The 23,088-nt window shown below is 33.7% G+C and overlaps 1 protein-coding gene across 1 annotated transcript in view; it reads right to left on the reverse strand.

Annotated features, from left to right (window-relative positions):
* Positions 1-23,088, reverse strand: part of BRIP1 (BRCA1 interacting protein C-terminal helicase 1) — a 385,619-nt gene that overhangs the window by 231,380 nt on the left and 131,151 nt on the right. Inside the window, 3 exon segments of the mRNA XM_037809614.1 lie at positions 5,967-6,166; positions 8,173-8,394; positions 18,864-19,154. Of these exon segments, the coding sequence (XP_037665542.1) occupies positions 5,967-6,166; positions 8,173-8,394; positions 18,864-19,154 (713 nt within the window).

Raw genomic sequence — 23,088 nt, forward strand, 5'->3', positions numbered from 1 at the left:
AAACTGTTGGCCAAATTAAAAAGACTCTGGAAACTCATCATACAAGATTAGAGCAAGCTGAACAACGACTCAGTGTCCTAGAAGTCCACAGAACAGAAAATGAAAGAACAAAAGAAAGAATGGAGAAAAAAATTGAAAAACTCGAAATGGATCTCAGGGATATGATAGATAAAATAAAACGTCCAAATTTAAGACTTATTGGTGTCCCAGAAGGGGAAGAGAAGGGTAAAGGTCTAGAAAGAGTATTCAAAGAAATTGTTGGGGAAAGCTTCCCAAACCTTCTACACAATATAAATACACAAAGCATAAATGCTCAGCGAACCCCTAATAGAATAAATCCAAATAAACCCACTCCGAGACATATTCTGATCAGACTCTCAAATACTGAAGAGAAGGAGCAAGTTCTGAAAGCAGCAAGAGAAAAGCAATTCACCACATACAAAGGAAACAACATAAGACTAAGTAGTGACTACTCAGCGGCCACCATGGAGGTGAGAAGGCAGTGGCATGACATATTTAAAATTCTGAGAGAGAAAAATCTGCAACCAAGAATACTTTATCCAGCAAAACGCTCCTTCAAATTTGAGGGAGAGCTTCAATTTTTCACAAACAAATGCTGAGAGATTTTGCTAATAAAAGACCTGCCCTACTTCAGATACTAAAGGAGCCCTACCAACAGAGAAACAAAGAAAGGAGAAAGAGATATAGAGATTTTTAACAGACATATATAGAACCTTACATCCCAAATCACCAGGACACTCATTTTTCTCTAGTGATCACGGATCTTTCTCCAGAATGGACCATAAGCTGGGACATAAAACAAGCTTCAATAAATTAAAAAAAAAAAAAAATTGAATATATTCAAAGCACATTCTCTGACCACAATGGAATACAAATAGAAGTCAATAATTTTTGAATTGTTACTCCACTATTTACTTCCTACATGATGTAAAATACACAAACTCTAATGACATCAGTAGTTTTGAACTCTATGTAAAATATGTAATTTTTGACAAGAACTATATAAATGTGGGGGAATGGAGGAGTATAGGAACATAGTTTATGTGTCCTATTGAAGTTAAGTTGGTATCAAAGAAAAACAAGATTGTTATGGATTTAAGAGGTTAATTTTAAGCCCCACAGTAAACACAAAGAAATTATCAGAGAATATGACCATAGAGATGAAAAGTAGAGTATGGGTTAAGAGAAATGGGGGAAGGGGCAATGGGGAGTTAAGAAATGAGTGTAGCATTCCTGTTTGGGGTGAAGGGAAATTTCTAGTAATGGATGGTGGGAAAGAGATAGCATTACAACATTCTAAATGTGATTAATCCCACCAATGGAATGCTAGGGAGGGGGTGGAATGGGAAGATTTAGGCTGTAGATATGTTTCCACAATTGAGGGGAAAAAAAAAAAAGAGTCTAAATTGATGACAATTGAATGGCAAGGATGACCCTGGATGGGATCTGAGGATGGAGGACAGGAGGCTCAAAGGGACACAGCTGAGACATAAGGGGAAAAAAAAAAAAAAAAAAAAAAAAGGAAATAGAGAATGTAAGCTTTGTATCAATGTTGAATCTCTTGAACTTCTTAGCTGCATTTAATGGGATTGCAAAAAAGAATGTTCTTGTTCACGGGAATTGTGTATGTGAATTATAGTGTTTGTTCAAGGATGTGTGCAGCTAGCTCTCACATGTTCAGAAGACAGAGCAATAGATGATGGATGATAGGGAGGGAAAGAAGTAGCAGTGTGACAGCATGTTAAAGTTGGTGGATTGGGGTATCAGGGGAGGGGGGTCAGGGTATGCTGAAGTTCTGTGTATGGGGTTTATATTGTTTTTGCAACTATTCCTATAACTTTGAATTTATTTCAAAATAAAATTAAAAAATCAAAAAGCCTCAGTGGCTGAGAGATTTCAAATGGAGTCGAGAGGTCACTTTGGTGGACATTCTCACGCACTATATAGATAACTTTTTAGCTTTTCATATATTGGAATAGCTAGAAGTAAATACCTGAAACTACCAAACTCCAACCCAGTAGCCTTGACTCTTGAAGACAATTGTATAACAATGTAGCTTACAAGAGGTGACAATGTGATTGTGAAAACCCTGTGGATCGCACTCCCTTTATCCAGTGTATGGATGGATGAGTAGAAAAATGGGGACAAAACCTAAAGGAAAAATAGGGTGGGATGGGGGAGGTGATTTGGGTATTCTTTTTTATTTTTATTTTTTATTCTTATTCTGATTCTTTCTGGTTTAAGGAAAATGTTCAAAAACAGACTGGGGTGATGAATGCACAGCTGTATGATGGTACTGTGAACAGCCGACTGTATACCATGGATGACTGTATGGTATGTGAATATATCTCAATAAAACTGAATTAAAAAAAAAAAAAGCCAGTCATGTAAGAATCAGGAAAAAGAGCATTCCATTCTGAATGAATAGCTAGTACAAAGATCCTGATGTGGTCAAGAAATTTTGCTTATTTGAAGACCTTAAAGAAAACCAGTGTAGTTACAGCACAATGGGCAAAAAGAAATCACTATCCTTTTATATATAAAATGTTAGAGTGAAAAGCAGGAAGCACATCATGTAGAGCCAGGATAAGAAATTTGAATTCTAGTGAAAGTGTAATGGGAAAGTTTTAAATGGTTGTCACAGTTTGCCACGGCTGCTATAACAAAGTACCACAATCTAGTTGGCTTAAATTCATTGTCTCACAGTTTTAGAGGCTAGAAGTCCAAAATCAAGGTGTCAGTCATGCTTTCTCTGAATTCCTTGGTGTTTTGGTGGTAGATTGCAGAAAATCCATAACTTAATCTCTACCTCCACCTCCATCACACGGCTGTCTCTCTTCCCATCTGTCTTCTAACCATGTGTCCAAATTTCTTCTGATTATAAAGACTCCAGTCATATTGGATTAAGGGCCACCCTAATTCAGTTTGTCCCACCTAAACTAATAACATCTTCAAAGATCCTATTTATAAATGGCTCACATCCACAGGACTGTGGGTTAGGACTTGAACATATCTTTGCGGGGAACATGACTCAATCCATAACCATGAGGGGTTTTAATAAAGGGAGAGACAATCTATTTTAAGTTTGTAAAAGATGACTCCAACTTCTAAGCCAGAATGGATTGTAATAGAAAAGCAAGAGTGAAAGCAGGGATACCTATTCTAGGTGAGAGATGATTCTAAGAAAGATATGGAAATTGAAATAAACTGATGGGCTTGGGATATAATGTGCAGGTGGCATCTCTGACACTTACCGATGAATTGAATGTAGTGAGATAGTAATCATGGATAACACAGATTTTTTCTTTGAGCAATTGGTACTATCTGCTTAAATGGCAAAGACTGGAGGAAAACAATAGATAGGGGAAGAGAAGAGTTCTGTTTTGAATGTAAATGAAATGTCTATTCAGTGTCAAAATAGAGATACAAAGTAGATAGGCAGATATGTAAGAATGGCAATCCAGGGGGAGGTTGAGGCTATAGACAGAGACTTGCGTCTTGCCAGTACTGCAGATTATGTTCTAGGCTATGGTACTGCATTATGTAATTCAGGAAAAGTGCAGAGATAGAGAAGAAATGAGGTTCCAGGACCAAGTCCTGAGAGACTCAAGGGACTCCAATATTTATACATCAAACAAAAGAAGAACGATCAAAAGAAATTGAGAAAAGAACTGCCTGTGAAGAGGGAGGAAAATCAGAATATGTCATGGAGCCAAGACAAAATTGCTTTTCAAGGAAGTAGTAGTCAATAATGTTCAACAATGCTAAGAAGCTACATAAGAACAGACAAATAACCTTTGATTTTGGCAAAATAAAGATTGTTGGCAACCTTGATAAAACAGTTTTGGTAAAATCGTACAGACAGTAGCACTACTGGGATGGATGAGGAAAGAACGTGAACTGACAAAATAGAATCAGCAGCTACAGACAACTCTTTCAACAAATTATGCTTTGAAATAAAAAAATGACAAACTTATACATGGCAAAAACACATAAAGACAAAAGACAGATGGCAAATAAGGAAAAAAGTATTTGCAATTCTTATCATTAGGCAAGGAGCTTTCACAAATGAAAAAGAATCGTAACAATAACAACAAAAAAAGGGCAGATATATCAACACACAGTTGCCAGAAAAGAGAAACACAAACGGTTCTTAAAGATGTTTAATTTCACTCATGTTAAGAGAAATGTAAATGAAAGCCATACTGGGATACCACTTTTCACAGGCCAGGAAAAAACAATTTTCATATTCTCATATACTGTTCTTAGAATTATAAATTCCTCACCCACATATGGTATAAATTTTAACACTATTTATCAAATTATAAATACATCCATGCTTTGCCCAATAATTCCACTTCTACGAATTTTCCTATAAATTCAAATACATATGAAATGGCATATATTCAAAGTTATTCATTATGATTCAATATCTATTATCTATTAATATCTATTAATCTCTATTAATAGAGGCTGGTTAAATAAAAGACTTTATGTCTATACTGTGGAATTCTGGGCAACGATTTTTTTTAATTGAGAAAGCTTTTTAGGTCTTAATATGGAAAGATCCCCCAAGATACATTGTCAAGTGAAAAAAAGCAAGATACAGAAATGTATGTATGTATAGTAGGCCATCATTTGGGTAAAAAAGGAAGGAAAAGAGAACACATCTATATTGGCTTATATATACATAAAAATGCACTGAATGATAAGCTTGTTCAGGAGGACAGGAACTAAGCACATGGTGGCAGAGGGGTGAGAAGGAGGTTTTTTTTTGTTTTTATATATATATTTTTAATTGAGATTGTTCACATACCATAAAATTATCCAAAGATCCAAAGTGTACAATCAATTGCCCATGGTACCATAATACATCTGTGCATCCATCAACACAATTTTTTTTTTCAATTTTTAGAACATTTTCATTACTCCAGAAAAGAAATAGACAAAAAAAGGAACACAAATCCTCCCATACCCCTAACCATGCCCCCCTCCATTATTGATTCACAGTTTTGGTATAGTACCTTTGTTACTGTTGATGAAAAAAGGTTAAAATACTACTAACTGTAGTATATAGTTTGCAATAGGTATATATTTTTTTCCTATATGCCTCTCTATTATTAACTTCTAGTTACAGTGTTATACATTTGTTCTAGTTCGTGAGAGAGATTTCTAATATTTGTATAGTTAATCACAGACATTGTCCACCAAAAGATTCACTGTTTTATACATTCCCATCTTTTAACCTCCAACTTTCCTTCTGGTGACATATGTGACTCTGAGCTTACCCCTCCACCATAAGAAGGAGGTTTTTACTGTATAAATTCATACATATTTTATGTTCAAACTATGTAAGTGTAAAACATTCAAATTTTTAAAATTATTTTTTAAAAGTATACTGTGAAGGGAATACAAAAATGCTGTAGTAAATGGTATGGGATGTCAGCTCAGGGCAGGTTTCCAACTTATTGACTAAAAAGGGAAAATAAAGTAACTTTTTAATTAAATTAGTACTAAATCTATTATTTTAGATTATTGAGATCTTGATTAATTGAAACCCATCAAACCAGATTCCTACTTCAAACTGGAAGATAAGGCAATAAATTAAAGCCACAATCCAGAATTTAAAAATACATTAGGTAGAACTATGGTTAGTTTATATTCAATCCAATGTCCCAGGCACATTCTATGAGGCTGTTAAATTTTCCTTCTAAATTATTAGATTCACAATTATCAATAAAGAAATTTAATTATGTTCATTATATTGTTTTGAACAAAACAAAAAGCAAGACTGGCCTTTTTAAAAATGTTTAACTAGAAGGAAAAACTCTTTTCCCAAGTAGCACAGTTAATCGAAGTTTACTAACTTTAAAATACTCTAACATAATAAAGCATGTTTTAATACAAAGGCAGCACAAATGACACTTATAGACAAATATTCTTACTTAATGAGGCTATAGCATACAGCTCGCAAAGGTTCATGGTTTTTCTTCCTTATATTATTGTTGACCATACTATCTAGTTCATCCCGAGCAAACCGAAGCTGAACTTCTGTTACATTGTAACTTGCTGATTCCCGAGCACAATCCTCAATGTTATGAGCTTCATCTAAAATAACAACCTGTTCTTTCAGATTGATATCCATCTGGAAGACAAAAGAATTTTCCTGTAAAACATTCAGCAGACTGCCTAATTGAATAGCAGCAAACAAGCTATTTCATTTTTTTTAAAAAATCACACTACAGGCCAATACTGCAAGTCCAACTATGTAGAAACTGATTTTAGGCCTTAAATAAGACTTCTGAAGCATTAAAGCCAATCAAATAAGATCAGCTCTACATTACAGAGTTTGCCATATTTTACTCTCAAAATACTTTGCAAACCTGTCAGCCAAAACACATACTAAGTAAACCTGAGTCAAGGCACTGCTGACTACACATAAGTATAAATCATACTATGAAGGAGTCTCCAACATCATTTTAAAAGCACAGTAAAAACCTTTAAAACTAAAACAACAAGATTCAAATGATGCTCAAAATACTAATACAATGTACTATATATCTGTTTCATTTTAGTCTGTCCTGCAACCCTTCTTTTTGAGAATCGCTCTTCCTCAACTCACATGTGATGCTGGTAAAGCTGTTAATCTGTTAATCAAGGGACATGCCACTTTCACAACAGGGTAGATTCTTTAATCCAGGCTTGTCAGTAAAATTAAGTATTCTATCCCTTTGTGGTCACAGTGACTAGTCCAGGAATGGATATGTGATCCAAGCTAGGCGAATCTGAGTAATTTCAGGGGACTAATATGGGATCATGTTCTTTTCCAGGTTAGTTAACTGCTCATATTGTCTTTGTTCCCACATTGAAAAAACCTGCCTAAGAATAAAGCCATCACAATGAAAGGAGAGTAAAGTATTTTTTCTCAAGCTCTTTTAAACTGGGTTTGTGTTACTTGCAATTGAAAGAGTTCTGACAGATACAAGGAAATGTCACAAAGCAATTACCAATAAGTTATTTTGAGGAAGTCATAATACATAGACATATAAAGATGATTGAGAAAAACCACAGAAGAGTAGGAAATATACTGGGATTTAAAAGATAAGTAGGATTTGGATCTGAGAGGGCAGAGCATTCCAAACAGAGGTGTTACTAAAGGCAGAGAAACAGGAAAGGACAAGGTATTCTCAGGGACTTTGAAGTAATTTTTAAAGAGTTCAAGTTGGGGGATGAAAAAAAGCAGAGTAAGGTCAGGCTACTGTGCACCTTGAGTGTAAGCTTAAGAAATACAGACTTCAGGGGAAAGATATAATAAAAGTAATACTAGGAGGACTACGTGTCATGGAGGGAAGCAACCTCATTAAGCTACAACCGAATAGGAAGTAGACAGTATGGATAGTAAATAAAATGCCTATTAATATTGAACTTAAAAAAACAAAAAGCTAATGAGAGTTGTGTAGTCAGTACGGAGTATACTCCAATATACCAAGTTTCTCACTTTTTTTCTTATGATGTAACAACTGATGTCTCTAAGAAGAACAAGTCAAACACATATCAGAAGTTCACTTCTCAAAAACTCACAGGCATAATTTACATATGTAAGCATACACTCCCAACATAAGTTCTTCAAAACATAGTTTCTTCAGGGAAATGTTTTTAAATAAGTCTTTCTAACTATTTATAAATGGAAAGAGTGATAGCTATAGTCCAAGGAGTCTTACTCAGGAGAGATTCTGCCCCCCAGGAGACATGAAGAGACATTTTTGATGGTCACTATTGGCATCTAGTAGTATGCTAATAAACATCCCACAATGCAAAAACAGTTCACCACAACCAAGAATTACCCAGACCAAAATGTCAATACTGCTGAGATTGAGAGGTTGCCATAGTCCCACTTCAGTCACTGGGTCCCTAAATGTACTTATAACTTTGGAAATTAAAATGACTAGGTGTAAAATTCAGTTTGTAAATACACCTTAGAATATGTTTTCAGTAATCCATTTATAAATATGTATGTATGTACACACAAATTAAATATAAAGGAAAACATAAAGTAAAAGACATTAAAACATCTAAAAGCATTTACTTCACACTTATATCCCAATAAGAAAAGTTCTCCTGATTTATATATACATATACATATATACTCACACTTTCCCTTATTTGTGCATCTAGAAGATAGTTGTAGGGACAAAATACTATGTCAGCATCTTCTAATAGTTCTCGTGCTGTGTAATATGGACATGCTTTTAATTTCTTCCCCAGGCTGACAAGTTCTTCTATATCCCATGCCATGCACTTCCCTTGGAGAGTCTGGAATGTGTGTTGATCACTCATTTTATGAACACCATGATAAAAATAGCAGAATCTGCCCTAAAAACAAACATGCAAAACTGAAATGCAAACCAACACTGAAATGGAATAAAACAAGCTTATCTCTCTTAGAGTTTTAGGAATATGATTAAAACCACAAGGCAAAAATTTTACAGAGGAGACATTACACCACATCTTTAATCACAACAATTTTAAAGCAATTGTATTCGTTCACTCAGACAGAACTCCAGATTAAGTTGGGAAAAATATTTTTAAATTATGTTTGTTGTAGCTTTGTTCTGATTAAAGAGATGTTGTGTATAAAATATTTCTTGAAGGAGTCACAAGAGCATTAAGTAACAAGTAACTTAGGGACAGGAGTGGGAGAGATTTTTCTCTAGAGACTTTTTGAATTGCATGTGACAGTATTACTTATTCTACTCATTCAAATATACATAAGTGAAAAAGGAAAAAGAAAGGAAGATTGGAAGGTCCTGGGGAGGTAGAAATAAAGTAAAAATGTTCACTACAGAAAATTTGGAAAATACAAGGTGTGGGGGGGGGAGGGGTACTAAATTACTTACACATCTATCACACAGAGAATGTACATTTTAAGTGTTTTGGCTTTCATATTTTTTCTATGCATATGTATTTATGGATTCTCTCTACAATGTGACCCAATGTTAAAATAATGAGAACAAAACCAATTTTTCCCAGGCACTGAGGATTATTAACAATCCGGTCACAATAAATAAAGTTTTTTACAAAACTGGGATGACTTTTTTCCCCCCTCTGGCTATTTTATTAAAAATCATATCAGGAACATTTTCTCACATCAGTAAGTATTCTTTTCATGACTGCCCATATATTTACATTGAATTAATGTGCCAAAATTGATGAGACAATTTCCTTATTCTTAAGCATTTGGACTGTTACCAATTTTTACTTCATAAGTCATGCTGCAGTAAACATTTTTATGCCCATTTCTAAATATTTTCTTAGTATACATTTTTAGAAATGGCATTAGGGGATCAGAGAATATAAAATACTTCTAAGGTTCTTGCAAACAAACCACCAAATTATTCTCCAGAAAGTATATACCATTTTATATTGCCCCATTTTCCAGACCTTTATCAACATTATCTCTTTTATCTATTTTAAAGGTGAAAAATAGAATCTTCTTGTTTTAGTTTATATTTTTTATACTTTCTAACCAGGTTCAAAAATATACTGTATGCATTCAGTAACTTTCTTCTTTTATGAATTATTTACTAATTTTCTTTGACATTCTAGTATGGGAAATAAAAAATTTTATTAACATACATTAATCCAAAATTAAGACATTTGCAAAAACCCAGTCCTAACAAGGGTGTCTCATATACTATTAGAAGATACATAAAAATTAGTAGAAATATAAACATAAAGTATAAATATCTACTTCTACTAGAAGTATACAGGCAATTTGTCAATAACTATAAAATTTAAAATTTTCACCATGAACGCAAATATATATACACACTGCACTGTTTGTAATAGTCAAAAGATTGGCAATAACCCAAGTATCTACCAACAGAGGATATGTTGAGTAAATTACAGAGGATATGTTAAACATTCACAAAAAAAAGATGCAGCCCTTAAAGAGTTAGATCTGCCTGTGTGCTGATGTGTTAAGCTCTCTAAGATATGTTAAACTAGAAAAAAAAAAGATGTTGAATAATGTGTACACAATGATTAATTTTATCTAAATTGCTTTTTTAAAAAGATACATACCAGAGAGCTGCTCACTGCCCAAATCAAGATGGCAGAGTCAGACACTCCAGGGCTCCGTTGCCTCACAGAAACTTTGAACAGGCAGCAAGAACTGGCAAAAATATCTTTCTCAAAGCTCTAGAAAGCAGTTAAAGGACTACAGTAACAGGAAGAATGCCAAATCAGGAAAAAAGCTACTTAAAAATGATAGGATCTCCTGGTGACATGTCTGGTCCCTCCACCATCCCCTCACCAGCTTCCCTTTGGTCCCAGTTCGATCCCAGTTTGGGAGGGAATAGAGTAACCCTCAAGCACATACTGGGAGCATGTATGTCTGGCTCAATCTGTCTGGTGGTGGCCTGGAGACTTGCTGCCCCCCGAACTTGCCCTGAGCATAGAAGGTGGCTCACAGAGCTTTCCTACAGAACACTATAGGAGAGCACTCAAGCCATGCTGCCTAGCACAAGGGATTGCTGGCTATATAACATTCAGTGCAATGCCAAGACAGTGAAAAAAATTGTTTCCTAGGGAAGAGGGATCATATCTGTGTAAATAGGGAAATTCCAAGGGCCACACATACATGCCAAAGACAAGAGGCATGCTCAGAAAGAATCAGGGAAGCCCCTACACTTTGACTTAGAACTATTCTCCAAACTCATTGTATGGATAAGCCCTGAGGAAGAGCATTCTTCACAGGTCAGTCTGCAAAGACTGGGAAAGGTGTCTTCTTTTGTGGTTTCTTTTGTTGTTGTTAGCTCCTGGCATTCAAGGAAAGCTCTGTTATAACTAGCTGAATACAAGCTTAAGAAACAGATGTTTCAGTCTAAATTCCAGTGATAACACACTAAAATATCAATATGATCAGGTTTCAACAAAAGATTACAAAACATATGAAGAAATAGGAAGCAATGGCCCAGGCAAAGGAGAAAATTAAAGCATAAGAACCCACCAATGAGGAAGATCAGACTGGGACATACTGGACAAAGAGGTTTAAAAACTGGTTCTTAATATGCTCAGAGAGCTAAAGGAAACCATGGACAAAGGACTGAAGGAAATACAGAAAATGACAGGTGGAAACTTATGACAAGGTACCAAACACAGCTGAAGACCACAGTTAACAGAAATTTAAAATTCCCTAGAAAGGTTCAACAGCAGTTGGAGCTGGCATAAGAAAGAATCAATGAACTTGCAGATAGAACAGTTGAAATCATCCAGTCTGAGGAGGAGAGGAAAGAATGAGGAAAAGTGAACAGAGACTGAGGACTCTTTGGGGTCACAATTAAGCATACCAATATACACATTGTGTGAGACTCAGAAGGAGAAGAAAGAGGTAGAGAATATATTCAAAGAAATAATGACTGAAAACTTCCCAAATTTAACAAAGACATGAACACACATATCCAAGATGCTCAACAGACTCCGAACAGGATAAGCTCAATAAAACCCATACCACACGACATTATAGTGTTGAATGTCAAAGATAAAAAGACAATTCTGCAAGTCACAAGAGGGAAGCAATGTGTCCTCAATAATATTAGATGCCAGTTTCTCACTGGAAACCATGGAAGCAAGAAGGCAGTGGGAAGTCATGTTTAAAAAACCGAAAGCAAAAAACTGCCTATGAAGAATTCTATATCCAGCAAAACGATCTTTCAAAAATGAGGGAGTGATGAAGACATTCCCAGATAAAAACTGAGGGACTTTATCACCACTACACTTGCCCTACAAGAAATGCTAAAGAGAGCTCTGCAAGTTCAAACAAAAGGACACTAGACAACTGACAGAAACCATGTGAAGAAATAAAGATCTCTGGAAAGATAATGATGGGAATAAATATAAATACCAGTACTACTGTATTTTTGATTTGTAACTCCACTTTTACTTCCTACAGGATCTAAAGGGCAAATGCATAAAAGGTAATGATAAACCAATGGTTTTGGTCTCATAATCTATAAATATGTAATCTGTGACAAGAACTGCATAAAGGTTAGGGGTCGGATGGGTAAAGAAACATAGTTTATGTATGCTATTGAAGTTAAGTTTGTATCAAAGCAGATGAAATTGTTAAAGAATTAGGATGTTAAATTTTAGCCCCATGGTAACCATAAGGAAAAAAACAGAGAATATGCAAACTCATACAAAGTAGAGTACAAGTTACTGGTGGGGGGTGGGGGGTGTTTGTGATGGTGAGTTAATGTAAAATGAGTATAGGGTTTCTGTTTGGGGTGATGGGAAAGTTCTAGCAATGGATGGTGGGGAATGTGATTAATCGCACAAATGCTGTCAAGGAAGGAAGGGAGGGGGAGGAAAGGAGGGGGAGGAGGGAGGCAGGGAGGGAGGAGAATCTAAAGAGATAATGAAAATTAAATGCAATACACGATATTGAATAGGATCTAAGAATGGAGGAAAAAAGGCCCAAAAGAACATTATTGGACATAAGAAAAAAATTGAAATATAGACTGTAAGCTTTAATCAACAATAAATTTCTTAAATTTGATAACAGCACTTAACGTGGTTACACAGCTAGCCAAGGCAGATGAAGAGAAGGGAGCAACCTGAGTGGGTCTAGCCTGGCATGCACTCCGCACCTCAGGAACATTATTGCACGTGGAATGGCTGCTTTTGGAAGACTATCGCCCAGAAGAAAAGATGTTTGGTTTTCACAAGCCAAAGATGTACCAAAGCATAGAGGTCTGCTGTATTTGCAGGGCTAAGTCCTCCAGTTCTCAATTCACTGACAATAAACACTATGAAAAAAGACTTCCAGAGCTGTTTTGGGTTGCATGAGACTCGTTCAGGAGATATCTGCAATGCTTGTGTCTTGTTTTGTAAAAAGACGGAAGAAACTGCCAGCAGGATTTAAAAAAAAAAACAAATAAAAACTGGAATCACGTGGTAGATCCAAGGGCAGGACCCAGTCTAAAGACTACACTGAAACCAAAGAAAGTGAAAACTCTGTCTGGTAACAGGATAAAAAAGCAATCAGTTCAGAAAACTGCAGAAAGAATGTAAACGTCAAAATTCTGATGCTCAAAGTACCACCTCAAGGGCCTCCCCAGCCCAATCTCCTGAGCCAGTCAAATGGCTGAGATACTGAGATGGCTTCTGGTTCTAACAGAATACCAGTCTTTTCCTTTTTAGATCTCACATACTGGAAAAGACAAAAAATATGTCTTTATCTATAAAGGCTGTTTTGGGGAAGTCCTCATTGACACACATCTGTTGAAGCCTTGCTGCAGCAGTAAGAAAACAATTGCTGAGAAGCGGGAGCAGGGCCAGAGCCTCTACCAACTCCACTCAGGAGTCGTGACTGAGGTTTGTGTAGAAGGAGAACAAAAAAAATAATAATTTTGGAAAGACAACAAAGCAACAAAGTAACCCTCCCATTTTTAACTTGGATACTTGCTATCCTGCCAAAAGACAACTTTTAGAATGGTTTTGAATGGTTATTTTTCCCCCCAGTTTCACAAACTCTGAAGCCAGTGTCTAGCTTACTAAAAGAAAAAGAGAAGTGTATATAATATTTAAGATGCTGAGTATTTCATAGGAAAGCTGAATGCTGCTGTAAAGTGCTCTTTAAGTCTTTTTTTAAAATCCCCTTCTCATAAATGAAAGTAGGGGAATTTCAGAGGACAGAAATGGGATTTGCTGTAAGATAAACCATATATAGTTTTAGTCTTTTCTATATTGAGAAGTAGTGGTTGGGGCATTTTTAAAGATGACTGGCTACACTTTGTTTTCCCTCATGATAGTAAATTTGTCATAATTCAATAATATAGGCCTGCCCCTAGAGGAACTGGTTTATAATTTTGAAATATTAAGGTCTTGCCAAGGTTCTGATGATTCAACCTGTACTACTGAAATATTAAACAGGACAGACTAAGCTTTCTGGTGCAAATACCTTGAAAGAAAAACTAATTACTAAATATACAGAGAGGTAACTTGACTGTTAATGTTGCATCCTGTGTCATCTCCCTTCATATTAATATTTGATAAAGATTTTAATTTATATGAAACTTCTAAAGCAGAATCCAAGCTCCTCTTAGGGAAATGGCAAGGCTTCAGGATAAGTGATCTTATATGAATAGTACCAAAGCATTACCACATGGTAGAGAACACACACTATTAAAAATGTCTGAAGAATAAAGTGTACAGTCTTCAAGATGGCACAAAACAAAGCTTAATTTTTCTTGGGGCACATTTCTTAGTGTGTATATAATTGACTTTTGTTTGTGTTATAGGAATGTTTGGTGACTTCATTGAAAATCTGCACAATTCAGTTTTAGCTCTGGATTACTTCAGTTGACCTTTGTGAAGGTTTTATCCGTGTAGAGTGGGTGTTAGACTTGTTTAAACCTATTAGGGTTTTTTTTTTCTTTTCAACATTTAAAGTAAAATTCTACTAGAAGAAAAGAGGTGTGTGTTAATGCTGAGTGGGTTGGTTTTTGGTTTGGGTTCTTTTAGTCAGGCTTTCTAAACATTGACGTGTTAGGTGATAAATAAATCCTGAACATGGAGCTCTTCAATTCTAAAATCTCTATCAAAAGCCTCTTATTTGAATCCAAATCAGAGTACTCTCATTGCCTCATTTCTAAAATTTCAGGAAAAAAAAAATCACTTTTTATGAGGGGAGGAGCATTTTTGCTTATCTTCTTATAATAACATGACTCAGCGCTTATTTTTAAAACTGGATTTTAAAAATTGGACAGTATGAATAACAAGGAATGAGCCACTGTTTACAGACACCCTATATTTTTATAGTTCTTAATCTAAACTTAAGATTCTGTATTTCTTCCTTTTGGAAAAACCTACATGCTACATGCCACCAAATGCACAGACTACACAGTGAGTTGGGTCGGCTCTCCCACAGCCTTTGAGGTTATTACAAGAGTCCCAGCCATTATCATCTTCCTCCTGAGTTATATTTCAAATGTTTTTTTAAAATATTTTTTGTACATTTTGACTGCAGTATTGGTAGTAGAATATATTATAATATGGATCATCTCTACTTCTGTATTTATTTATTACTAGACCTCAATCACAGTCTTCTTTTCCCCCTTCAACCTTTCTTTGCCTGTAGGATGTACTATATGTATGCAGTCATGCACTTTATATTAATATATTAGAAATCTACAAATCTGTTTTTTACTTTTTATATTGCTGGATACTTATAATCAAAACTTTTACTAGGTACTGAATAAATTTAGTCTTATTAGAAAATTTTAAAAAGGTGGTTACATAAGTGACTATCCTTGTTCATAGGAAATGTACATGAAAGTATTATGTGTTCAAGAAGTATTATGTGTGCAACCTGCTCTGAAATGTTTAGAAAACAGATAGATGATAGAAAGATAGAATGATACAACAAAGGTGGTAATATATTAAAATTGGTGGATCTCGGTATCTGGCGGGGAGGAGGTTGGGGATATGTTGGAGTTCTTTGTATGGGGTTTGCATTATTTTTGTAGCTGTCCTGTAAGTCTGAAATTACCTCACAATAAAAATTGTTAAAAGGATATATATATACATATTATAACAACTACATTTTTAAAATGTTCTAGAAGAATTCACATAAAAGTTTATAGTATGTAGTTTCCTTGAAGGATTAGGTGTATGGAAGAGGCTGGAAAGAGACAGCTTCTCTTTTCATTCTATGCTTTTCTGTAATTTTGAATCTTCTAACTATGTATCTGTATTTCTTTTCTTTTTCAATTGTCATTTGGGACTAATAGGTAGAATAATTGGCCATTTATTTTCATTAATTCTATGTACCAAAAACACAATGTGATTTTGAAATCAAGATATTTATTATTCCCAGTTTGCCGTTATAGTCCTCAACAAGTGAAAAAATTATATATATACACCTATATATATATGTCCTATATATGTATATATATTTGTACTTTTACATATTACCTAGAAGAAGAATCTGTTTTCAAAACATACATCACATGCACAAATGTATTTAGAAATTGCTAGAAACAGAGTAAAACACAAAAGGTTCATAACCTATAAAAGAATACCAACAAATCAAATCAAAGGACAGGCATGATCAGCTAAGGACTACTCGTTTCTGCTAAAACTTTCTATTCAGCCCTCAGGCTCACCATACTTTATTTAGTTCATTTTCTACATTATTTTCACTTACTTTGTCTATTCTCTACTATTCTCTTTTAACCTTCCATGCTGCATTAACTTCCCCATGCCATAATGCCATCTTTTGTTTTTGTTCCTAGAATAATCAAAATAGCAATGTATGAGGAATGAGATAACTTGGGTTCTGGTCCCTCCTCCTTCCTTGCTAATTAGTTATCTGACGTAAGGGAAACTTGAGGGCTCATTTTTCTCATGTGACTAAGCCTTATAGGATTCCTTCCGACTCACTGACTATACCATCTCTAAGGTTTCTTCTAACTCTAAAATTCTATGATTCTAGAAGCCAGAGACAGGTAGATATGAGCCAAGTATCTTTTATAAATTATCTACATTGAGTTTAACAATATGACATGCACCATTTCCATTTCTTCATTCCAAGCATTTTCCCAGTTGCTTACTGTTATTGAAGCTTATCTTTGTACAAAATGATCACTAGGATGCCTTCAGAGTCTATAATGATGAACCTTTAAGTCTCATTTTAATTAAAAAATAGTTATTCTTCTATATCTAATCTTTTAGATTTGTCATTTATGGCTCACAGATATTTTTAAATTGAAACAAATTAATTTTTAACAAATAAGTGCATTACTTTTCAAGTATAGGTCACTTTAGTAAAAGAAATGGTAAACAGAAACACATGTGCCTTCAGATCAAGCCAAAAAATCAGAAAGTTTACACTTTAAGAGCACTCAGAATGACACCACTGTACAGACTGATAGCAAAACCAGAAAGCTCATTTTAGCTGTGTAACAGAACCCTAAAGGGAGTCTGTCAGTTGAAAGCGTTATCACACTTTAAGCTCTTCCCAAACTGTCAGTTATCTATCATTTCGCTTTGATAATTCAGCCTCCGTAAACATAGACGCCTATGGTGACTTTGTAATTGGCCCTCATTACAATACCAAATTACCCCAAGGGCTTGGAAACAAGAAAAAGAATTTTCATGTAGGCCCATGATGTAAGCATTCTAAGGCAACAAATAGGTCAAGACAAACAACCACAAGAAGATATCTTCAATGATTTATATCACTAACATTCAAAAATAAAATCTTAGTCACTTTAAAATTGAAACTGAAGGCCAATGAAAAATTCTGAACATTCAAGTCTATTGAATTATTTTTATTTTTACACAGTCTACACTTGTGACATTAAAGACCAATGAAAACACATGACCAACTCTGCAAGATTCTAAAAGATTGCATAAAGTAAGACTATTTATGCTTAATATACAATCTTCAATTATATAATTGCCTTTACTAACAGGATGAAAAATAGATAATAAATTTCATAATAATTTTCCCAATAACAAGTTATAAAAAGATAAAAAGATAAAGACACAAAGACAATGCCCGCACCATCTTCTTGTATAGACTATACAGGCAAAAGCATTTTAAGAATTTGAGGAATTCAGCAGATATGTTACCCACTTGTGAAAAGAAGTCTACTAAGCATAAAATGTCTAGGCATGAAGAGCTTTTCTCTATTTCATTATTATTTTTTAACATTTTGACTTTTTAATGTTTTTATCTTTCTTTGAAGAAAACTTTTTAAATCTATTCCTCAGTTAGTTACAAAGAACTCATAAGGAAATAAATATGACCATATAATTTCAACAACAGTTTGGATTCAGTAATTTTGTATTCTCCTCCCGGCTCTAAACAAGTCACTTAAGTTTTTCCAGTGGCATTCCTTAGTACCTATACTTCATTATTCTCATAATGTTTGAACATCCATTAAAGTGTCTTTTGAATATCCCCAATTTAAGCTTGAATAAATTCTCATCTAATAAAAGAAAGCATTGAGAAAGAAAAGTATAACACAAAATACTTTATTCACCTTACATGGTAATGAGGTGATAAATCAATGATATGAAATTCTAGGGACTACAGCTCATAGTCTCTTGTGTAGAACCAACTCTGCTAGATATTTAAAATACTAGTAAAAGAACTTTAAAAAATTGATCATTTCACATATTACCAATTTATAGTTCACTAATGATTTCTGGGTATAATTTCAGACTTGAGACTTTAATTTTAAATTAGTTATCATCCCAGTATACAGTTTCCGAAACCAATACTGCCAAATTACCCAGTCTGAAAACATTATTCTAGATTTCTTAGACAAATTTCAAAACCTCCAATGACATCTCTTTAAAGTTAATAATTTAATACAATGTTTTGAAGGAAAAGTTTATAGTAATCAGAATTAAGAAACGATAATCATTATATTTCTCATTCAAGTAAAAAACATTTCAAAATTTGCTTGGAGTCTAAACTATCTTCATTTAAAGATTTTATGTAAAATATATTAATTAGGTCTCTTCATATGACATGTTCCATATGACTATTTCTGGTAAAGGGATTTAAAAGAAGAAAGTAAGAAAACATTTTTCTACAATGAAAGTTTCAAGGAATTAAATATTCCCAAGCTTTAGAGCCAAACTCATAATTTCATACTTGAATAAAGATTTTTGTATGATAAATTATTTCTCAAAAATTAGCAATACTAGCAGTTATTTTGATTTTCATAAGCTAATTATCACTGAAAGTATACATATAAAGTAAATATTGTGTAATTTGAATCTTTCCAGCTTTATTTTCTCTAAAACAAAATAACTTTACTCACATTTTTTCCATCTAGAAATTCCATGCACTTTTCATTTCTGTTGAAGTTACCAACTACTTCAGGATGGACACAAGTATGATCCCTGCTGGAAAGAATAGTCATTGGGACTCCCGAGTATGCTGTTCTCCGGAGCTCTTTGGTAATCTGAGCAATCTGCTTGTGTGTGCGTGTTCCAAAATATATTTTGGGTATCTTGGAATTCCCCCCATTATCCTTCTTAACAGTATTTGAAGAATCTTGACTGTTTCCTTGTTTAGTAGAACAGCAGCACCTAGAACAGTGGCCAGGGGGCTGTGGCAAAGGAAAGAGAAGATAATGCTTGCATTACCATAAAAAATGTTATCAAATCTTTCACAGAATCAAGACCAGTAAGTTATGAATCATAAATGTCAAATAAAGAGAAATTTCAAAATATTACAAGTATTTTAAATCTGCCTTTTAAAAAAACACTATGAATTACATTTCAAATTGGTTTTCTTTTCATGCTTTTAAAAGCTATAAATGATGTTTCTATGTTTGCAATGCTTTCTAACATATGAGTCCCATTCACAATACCTAATTTTAGCTTTAAGGACATTTCAACTCTCCCATTTCATAAATTATAAAAATTGTAAGAAAAGGGGTGATTTTAATTTTTGCTTAGGCTTCATGTGAATTTTTTGATCTTATACTGTAGTGTTGATAGTGCTATTTTTGTTCACAGGATAGCCCATTTATATCCTATAACTTATAAATTAAAAATACTTTAAATATAGTTTTGCAAAAAATATAAATTTCAAGTTGAATCTAAAGTATTACTAAAAAATGAGTAAAGAAAAGAAAATTCTTCCCTAGCAAAGGTAAGAAAAGTAATGCAAACTATTAATATTTACTATGACGGCAGATTGCTTGTGTGAAACAAGTATATCTGAAATTCAATTTCCTGTCATGGAATGCAAACCCATCAGTGAAATTATCATTGCGGATAGCTTTTCCTTGACAATTTTGCCCATAACTCAGTTCCATAATTGAAATAGTTATATAAACATCACCTAAAACACCATATGGAACATCAGGAATATAGTCTAATATTTACCTAGATTTTTCTCTGCCACTTCTAAATTCTAAAATAAAAAAAGCTTAATACTATATATTGGAACCCACAGATTCTTAATAATTACTCCTTTCTCAGCCTTGATTATTATACAAAATTAGACAGAATGAATCCTCATTTAAAAGAAATACTGTGAAATAATAAGTTTATAGGAGTGGTCATTGATGGGAAAAAAGCTAAATATAGTACAGTAGCTTAAAACAATTTGTACTGGAGAGTTTTAGTTTAGTAGAACAAATACTCTACTTGAATGAAGACTTTTTTTTAAAATTGTAATCAGTAATATTAGCCTTCATAAACAAATGCTAAGTCATAGCATGTTACACCACAATACTGGGGACCAAGCTGTCTTTTAGCCTCAGCTCAGTAGAAAAGCAAGTTCAAATTACTCTCAGTCCCATTCAACCTTGTCCACCATTAAATATTACAATACATGATAGAATGGATGTAAATGTGACCCTTCTGGAGCTGTCACTCACTGGGATAAAAGGTTCACTGATGTGCCAAATAAACAGTCAGTCAAAGCAGGTAAAGTTACAGCCATGCTGGAATTGTTACATTCCCCTCTCAGGTTGCCAGTAACAGCAGATTTCATTACTGAGTGCTGCCACTTTAAATAGCTAGTTCCAAATATCCTGCCTTCTATATTGAATAATTACTTATTCACTGAAAGGATAAAAAGAAGAGTTATGAATGGGGCTCTTGTCAACAGTAAGGTAGGAAACAGCTGACATGTGGTGTATGTTACATATGTTGCAAAATCCAAAAATGTATAGTCACAGAAAATGGAGTTCAAATTATATCACATTTCTGACTAAATTTATTTTTGACCTTTGAAATCACATTAATTAACAAAACTAAAAGAATTAACATATCTAGGTAGTAAAATTAGTTTACCTTATTATACTCCCAATATTTTCATTTAATTACACTTTTTGTCTTCCTCATGGTATAGTTAATCCTGAATATTAGACTGCTAGGGCCCAAGGCATCATATATATGGAAATATATCTGAGCAAAAAAGCAATCCCAATTAAATAGTCTTTTTTCAAGGCTTGGAAAACCTACTTTTTGATGCAATACTTTCGACATCAATTACGTCTAATTATTTTTCCACAGTCTTTTTATTTTAAGTATACTATTTTCCCCGAACAAAAACTTCAAATGAAACAAATACAAAAACAAATCAACTGTCTACAATAAATAAGCGTATGACTGAAGACCTTCATACATATGCTTTCAAATGAAAAAGGATACTACTCGACAATTTTATAATCAACTACTTTGTATTTAAAACTTAATAAAGTGAATTTGGCACTAATATAATTTAAATGAGGGATCTGCTGATCTTAAAATGTTATGCTAGTAGCTGTACTAACAAAAACAAAAGATCAAGAATTAGTTTCAGAAAACTTTTCCCACTAGAGCAGCTTTATCTAGGTAACTTACATTTTATTTTTCATTCCATAGTTGAGATAATTATAAACCATGGCAGATTTTATATTAAACATATTTTGGTTTGGAGTGCTCTGAAGTAATTACGCCATTTATAAATTCAAGAGATACTTCTCAAGGCAGTGGTTTTTCAGTGGGGGGTTAGGAAAATAGAGTAGAAGATGGAAATTAAGAAAATTGATTTCTTTTTCCTTTGCACTATTAAAGAAAAATTACTTCTTTGGAACGGGATCTTCTATTGAAGTTTCCATTTAAAAGGGTTGGTACAATCATATTTAAAAATGGAATAAACTGAATATGGCAGATAGACCACAGCTTCAAAAATTTTTTCATATAATAACAAAAGAGAAGTATTTGTTCCAAAAACAGCAACTTTCAATGCTGGAGAAAAACTAGAGAAACAATCCTTTTGAAGTAAAGACAGGAGGTCAGAATACTCCCTAATCCAATTAATAGGTTAACACTTTATGGCCTCTCTGTCTCTCTGTGAAACCCTTTGACCTAAGGGCTTGAAACAATTAGATGAATTAAATTAAATAATTTTATACCTCTCAGAAGTTCTCCTGGTCAATAGCACCTATTAACAAATGATGAAGTTTATCTTTTATATCTTTTATAGAGATGTTTTTCTTTTGTTTCTGTTCTTTAAATTTACAGTGATTAGATGAGGACACTGGAAACAAATTGAAAAGTATTCCCTCTTGGTCAATATATCAGAAGGTCAAGAGAGATAAAACACCTGGCCTCCCCCAAACCTGTGATTTCTTAGAGCTATGCTGAATAGCAGAATCAAACTCTTTTTAGAGATGGTTTCCTCTTGGCAACCTAGACTATCTAAAGTGCTTTTATTTCAACAAAAGGCAAAGAAACTCAATCAAAGAACAACAAAACACATCATCTTTTAAAGAGAAACACGAGGAATACATGTTGAGACTGCTATATTATTTCCATATATAAGAGTCAGTCGTTTAAAATACATTTCAAATCTACAGTAGCCAAACTGTTCTTAAGTCAGCAACCAAGGATTTTTAGAATATTTTCCTTATGTTTAATAATTTCTACTCTATAGGAACAGATATTTAATTTTTTGAAAGGATAAGGATTAGAAGATTTGATCTCGAAAAAAAAGTCCAACTGCTGAGTCCTTGCCACTGTTCCTTTTATAAGCTATAATTAGAAGTTCAAATAGATTAAATACTACAATGTCAATTTCTAAAGTTTCGTAACTTTCTCCAACCTTTCCCTACCACACACACACACACAAATTATTATGCCTAAATACACTTGAAAAATAAAGTGATCATGATACTTACATATTTTTTTAAATTGGAAAATGATAAAGGAATAGTTAGAAACTAATTTCATTGCCAGAGAAGAAGTTATTTTATTAATCAGCAAATCAGGAGTACTTCTAAAAGGATATGAATTGAATTCTGAAAGCAGGCATAAAAGAGTATATTTAATATGACAAAGAAGTATATAAAGAAGTTGACAGGAAAAAAAAAAAACTGAAAAAAAGAAACCTAATTTCATCCTTTACATGGAATAAGGAGAAACTAGTTTAATGAAATAGTAACTTGTACTTTCCCTTAACTTTCCATATGTAAATGTATTATCTTTTCAAACAAACTGCAAATTCCTTAAGGACAAAAATTATGTTTTACGTTTCTTTATATA

Source organism: Choloepus didactylus, chromosome 18, assembly GCF_015220235.1.
Source record: "Choloepus didactylus isolate mChoDid1 chromosome 18, mChoDid1.pri, whole genome shotgun sequence".
Taxonomy (NCBI): domain Eukaryota; kingdom Metazoa; phylum Chordata; class Mammalia; order Pilosa; family Megalonychidae; genus Choloepus; species Choloepus didactylus.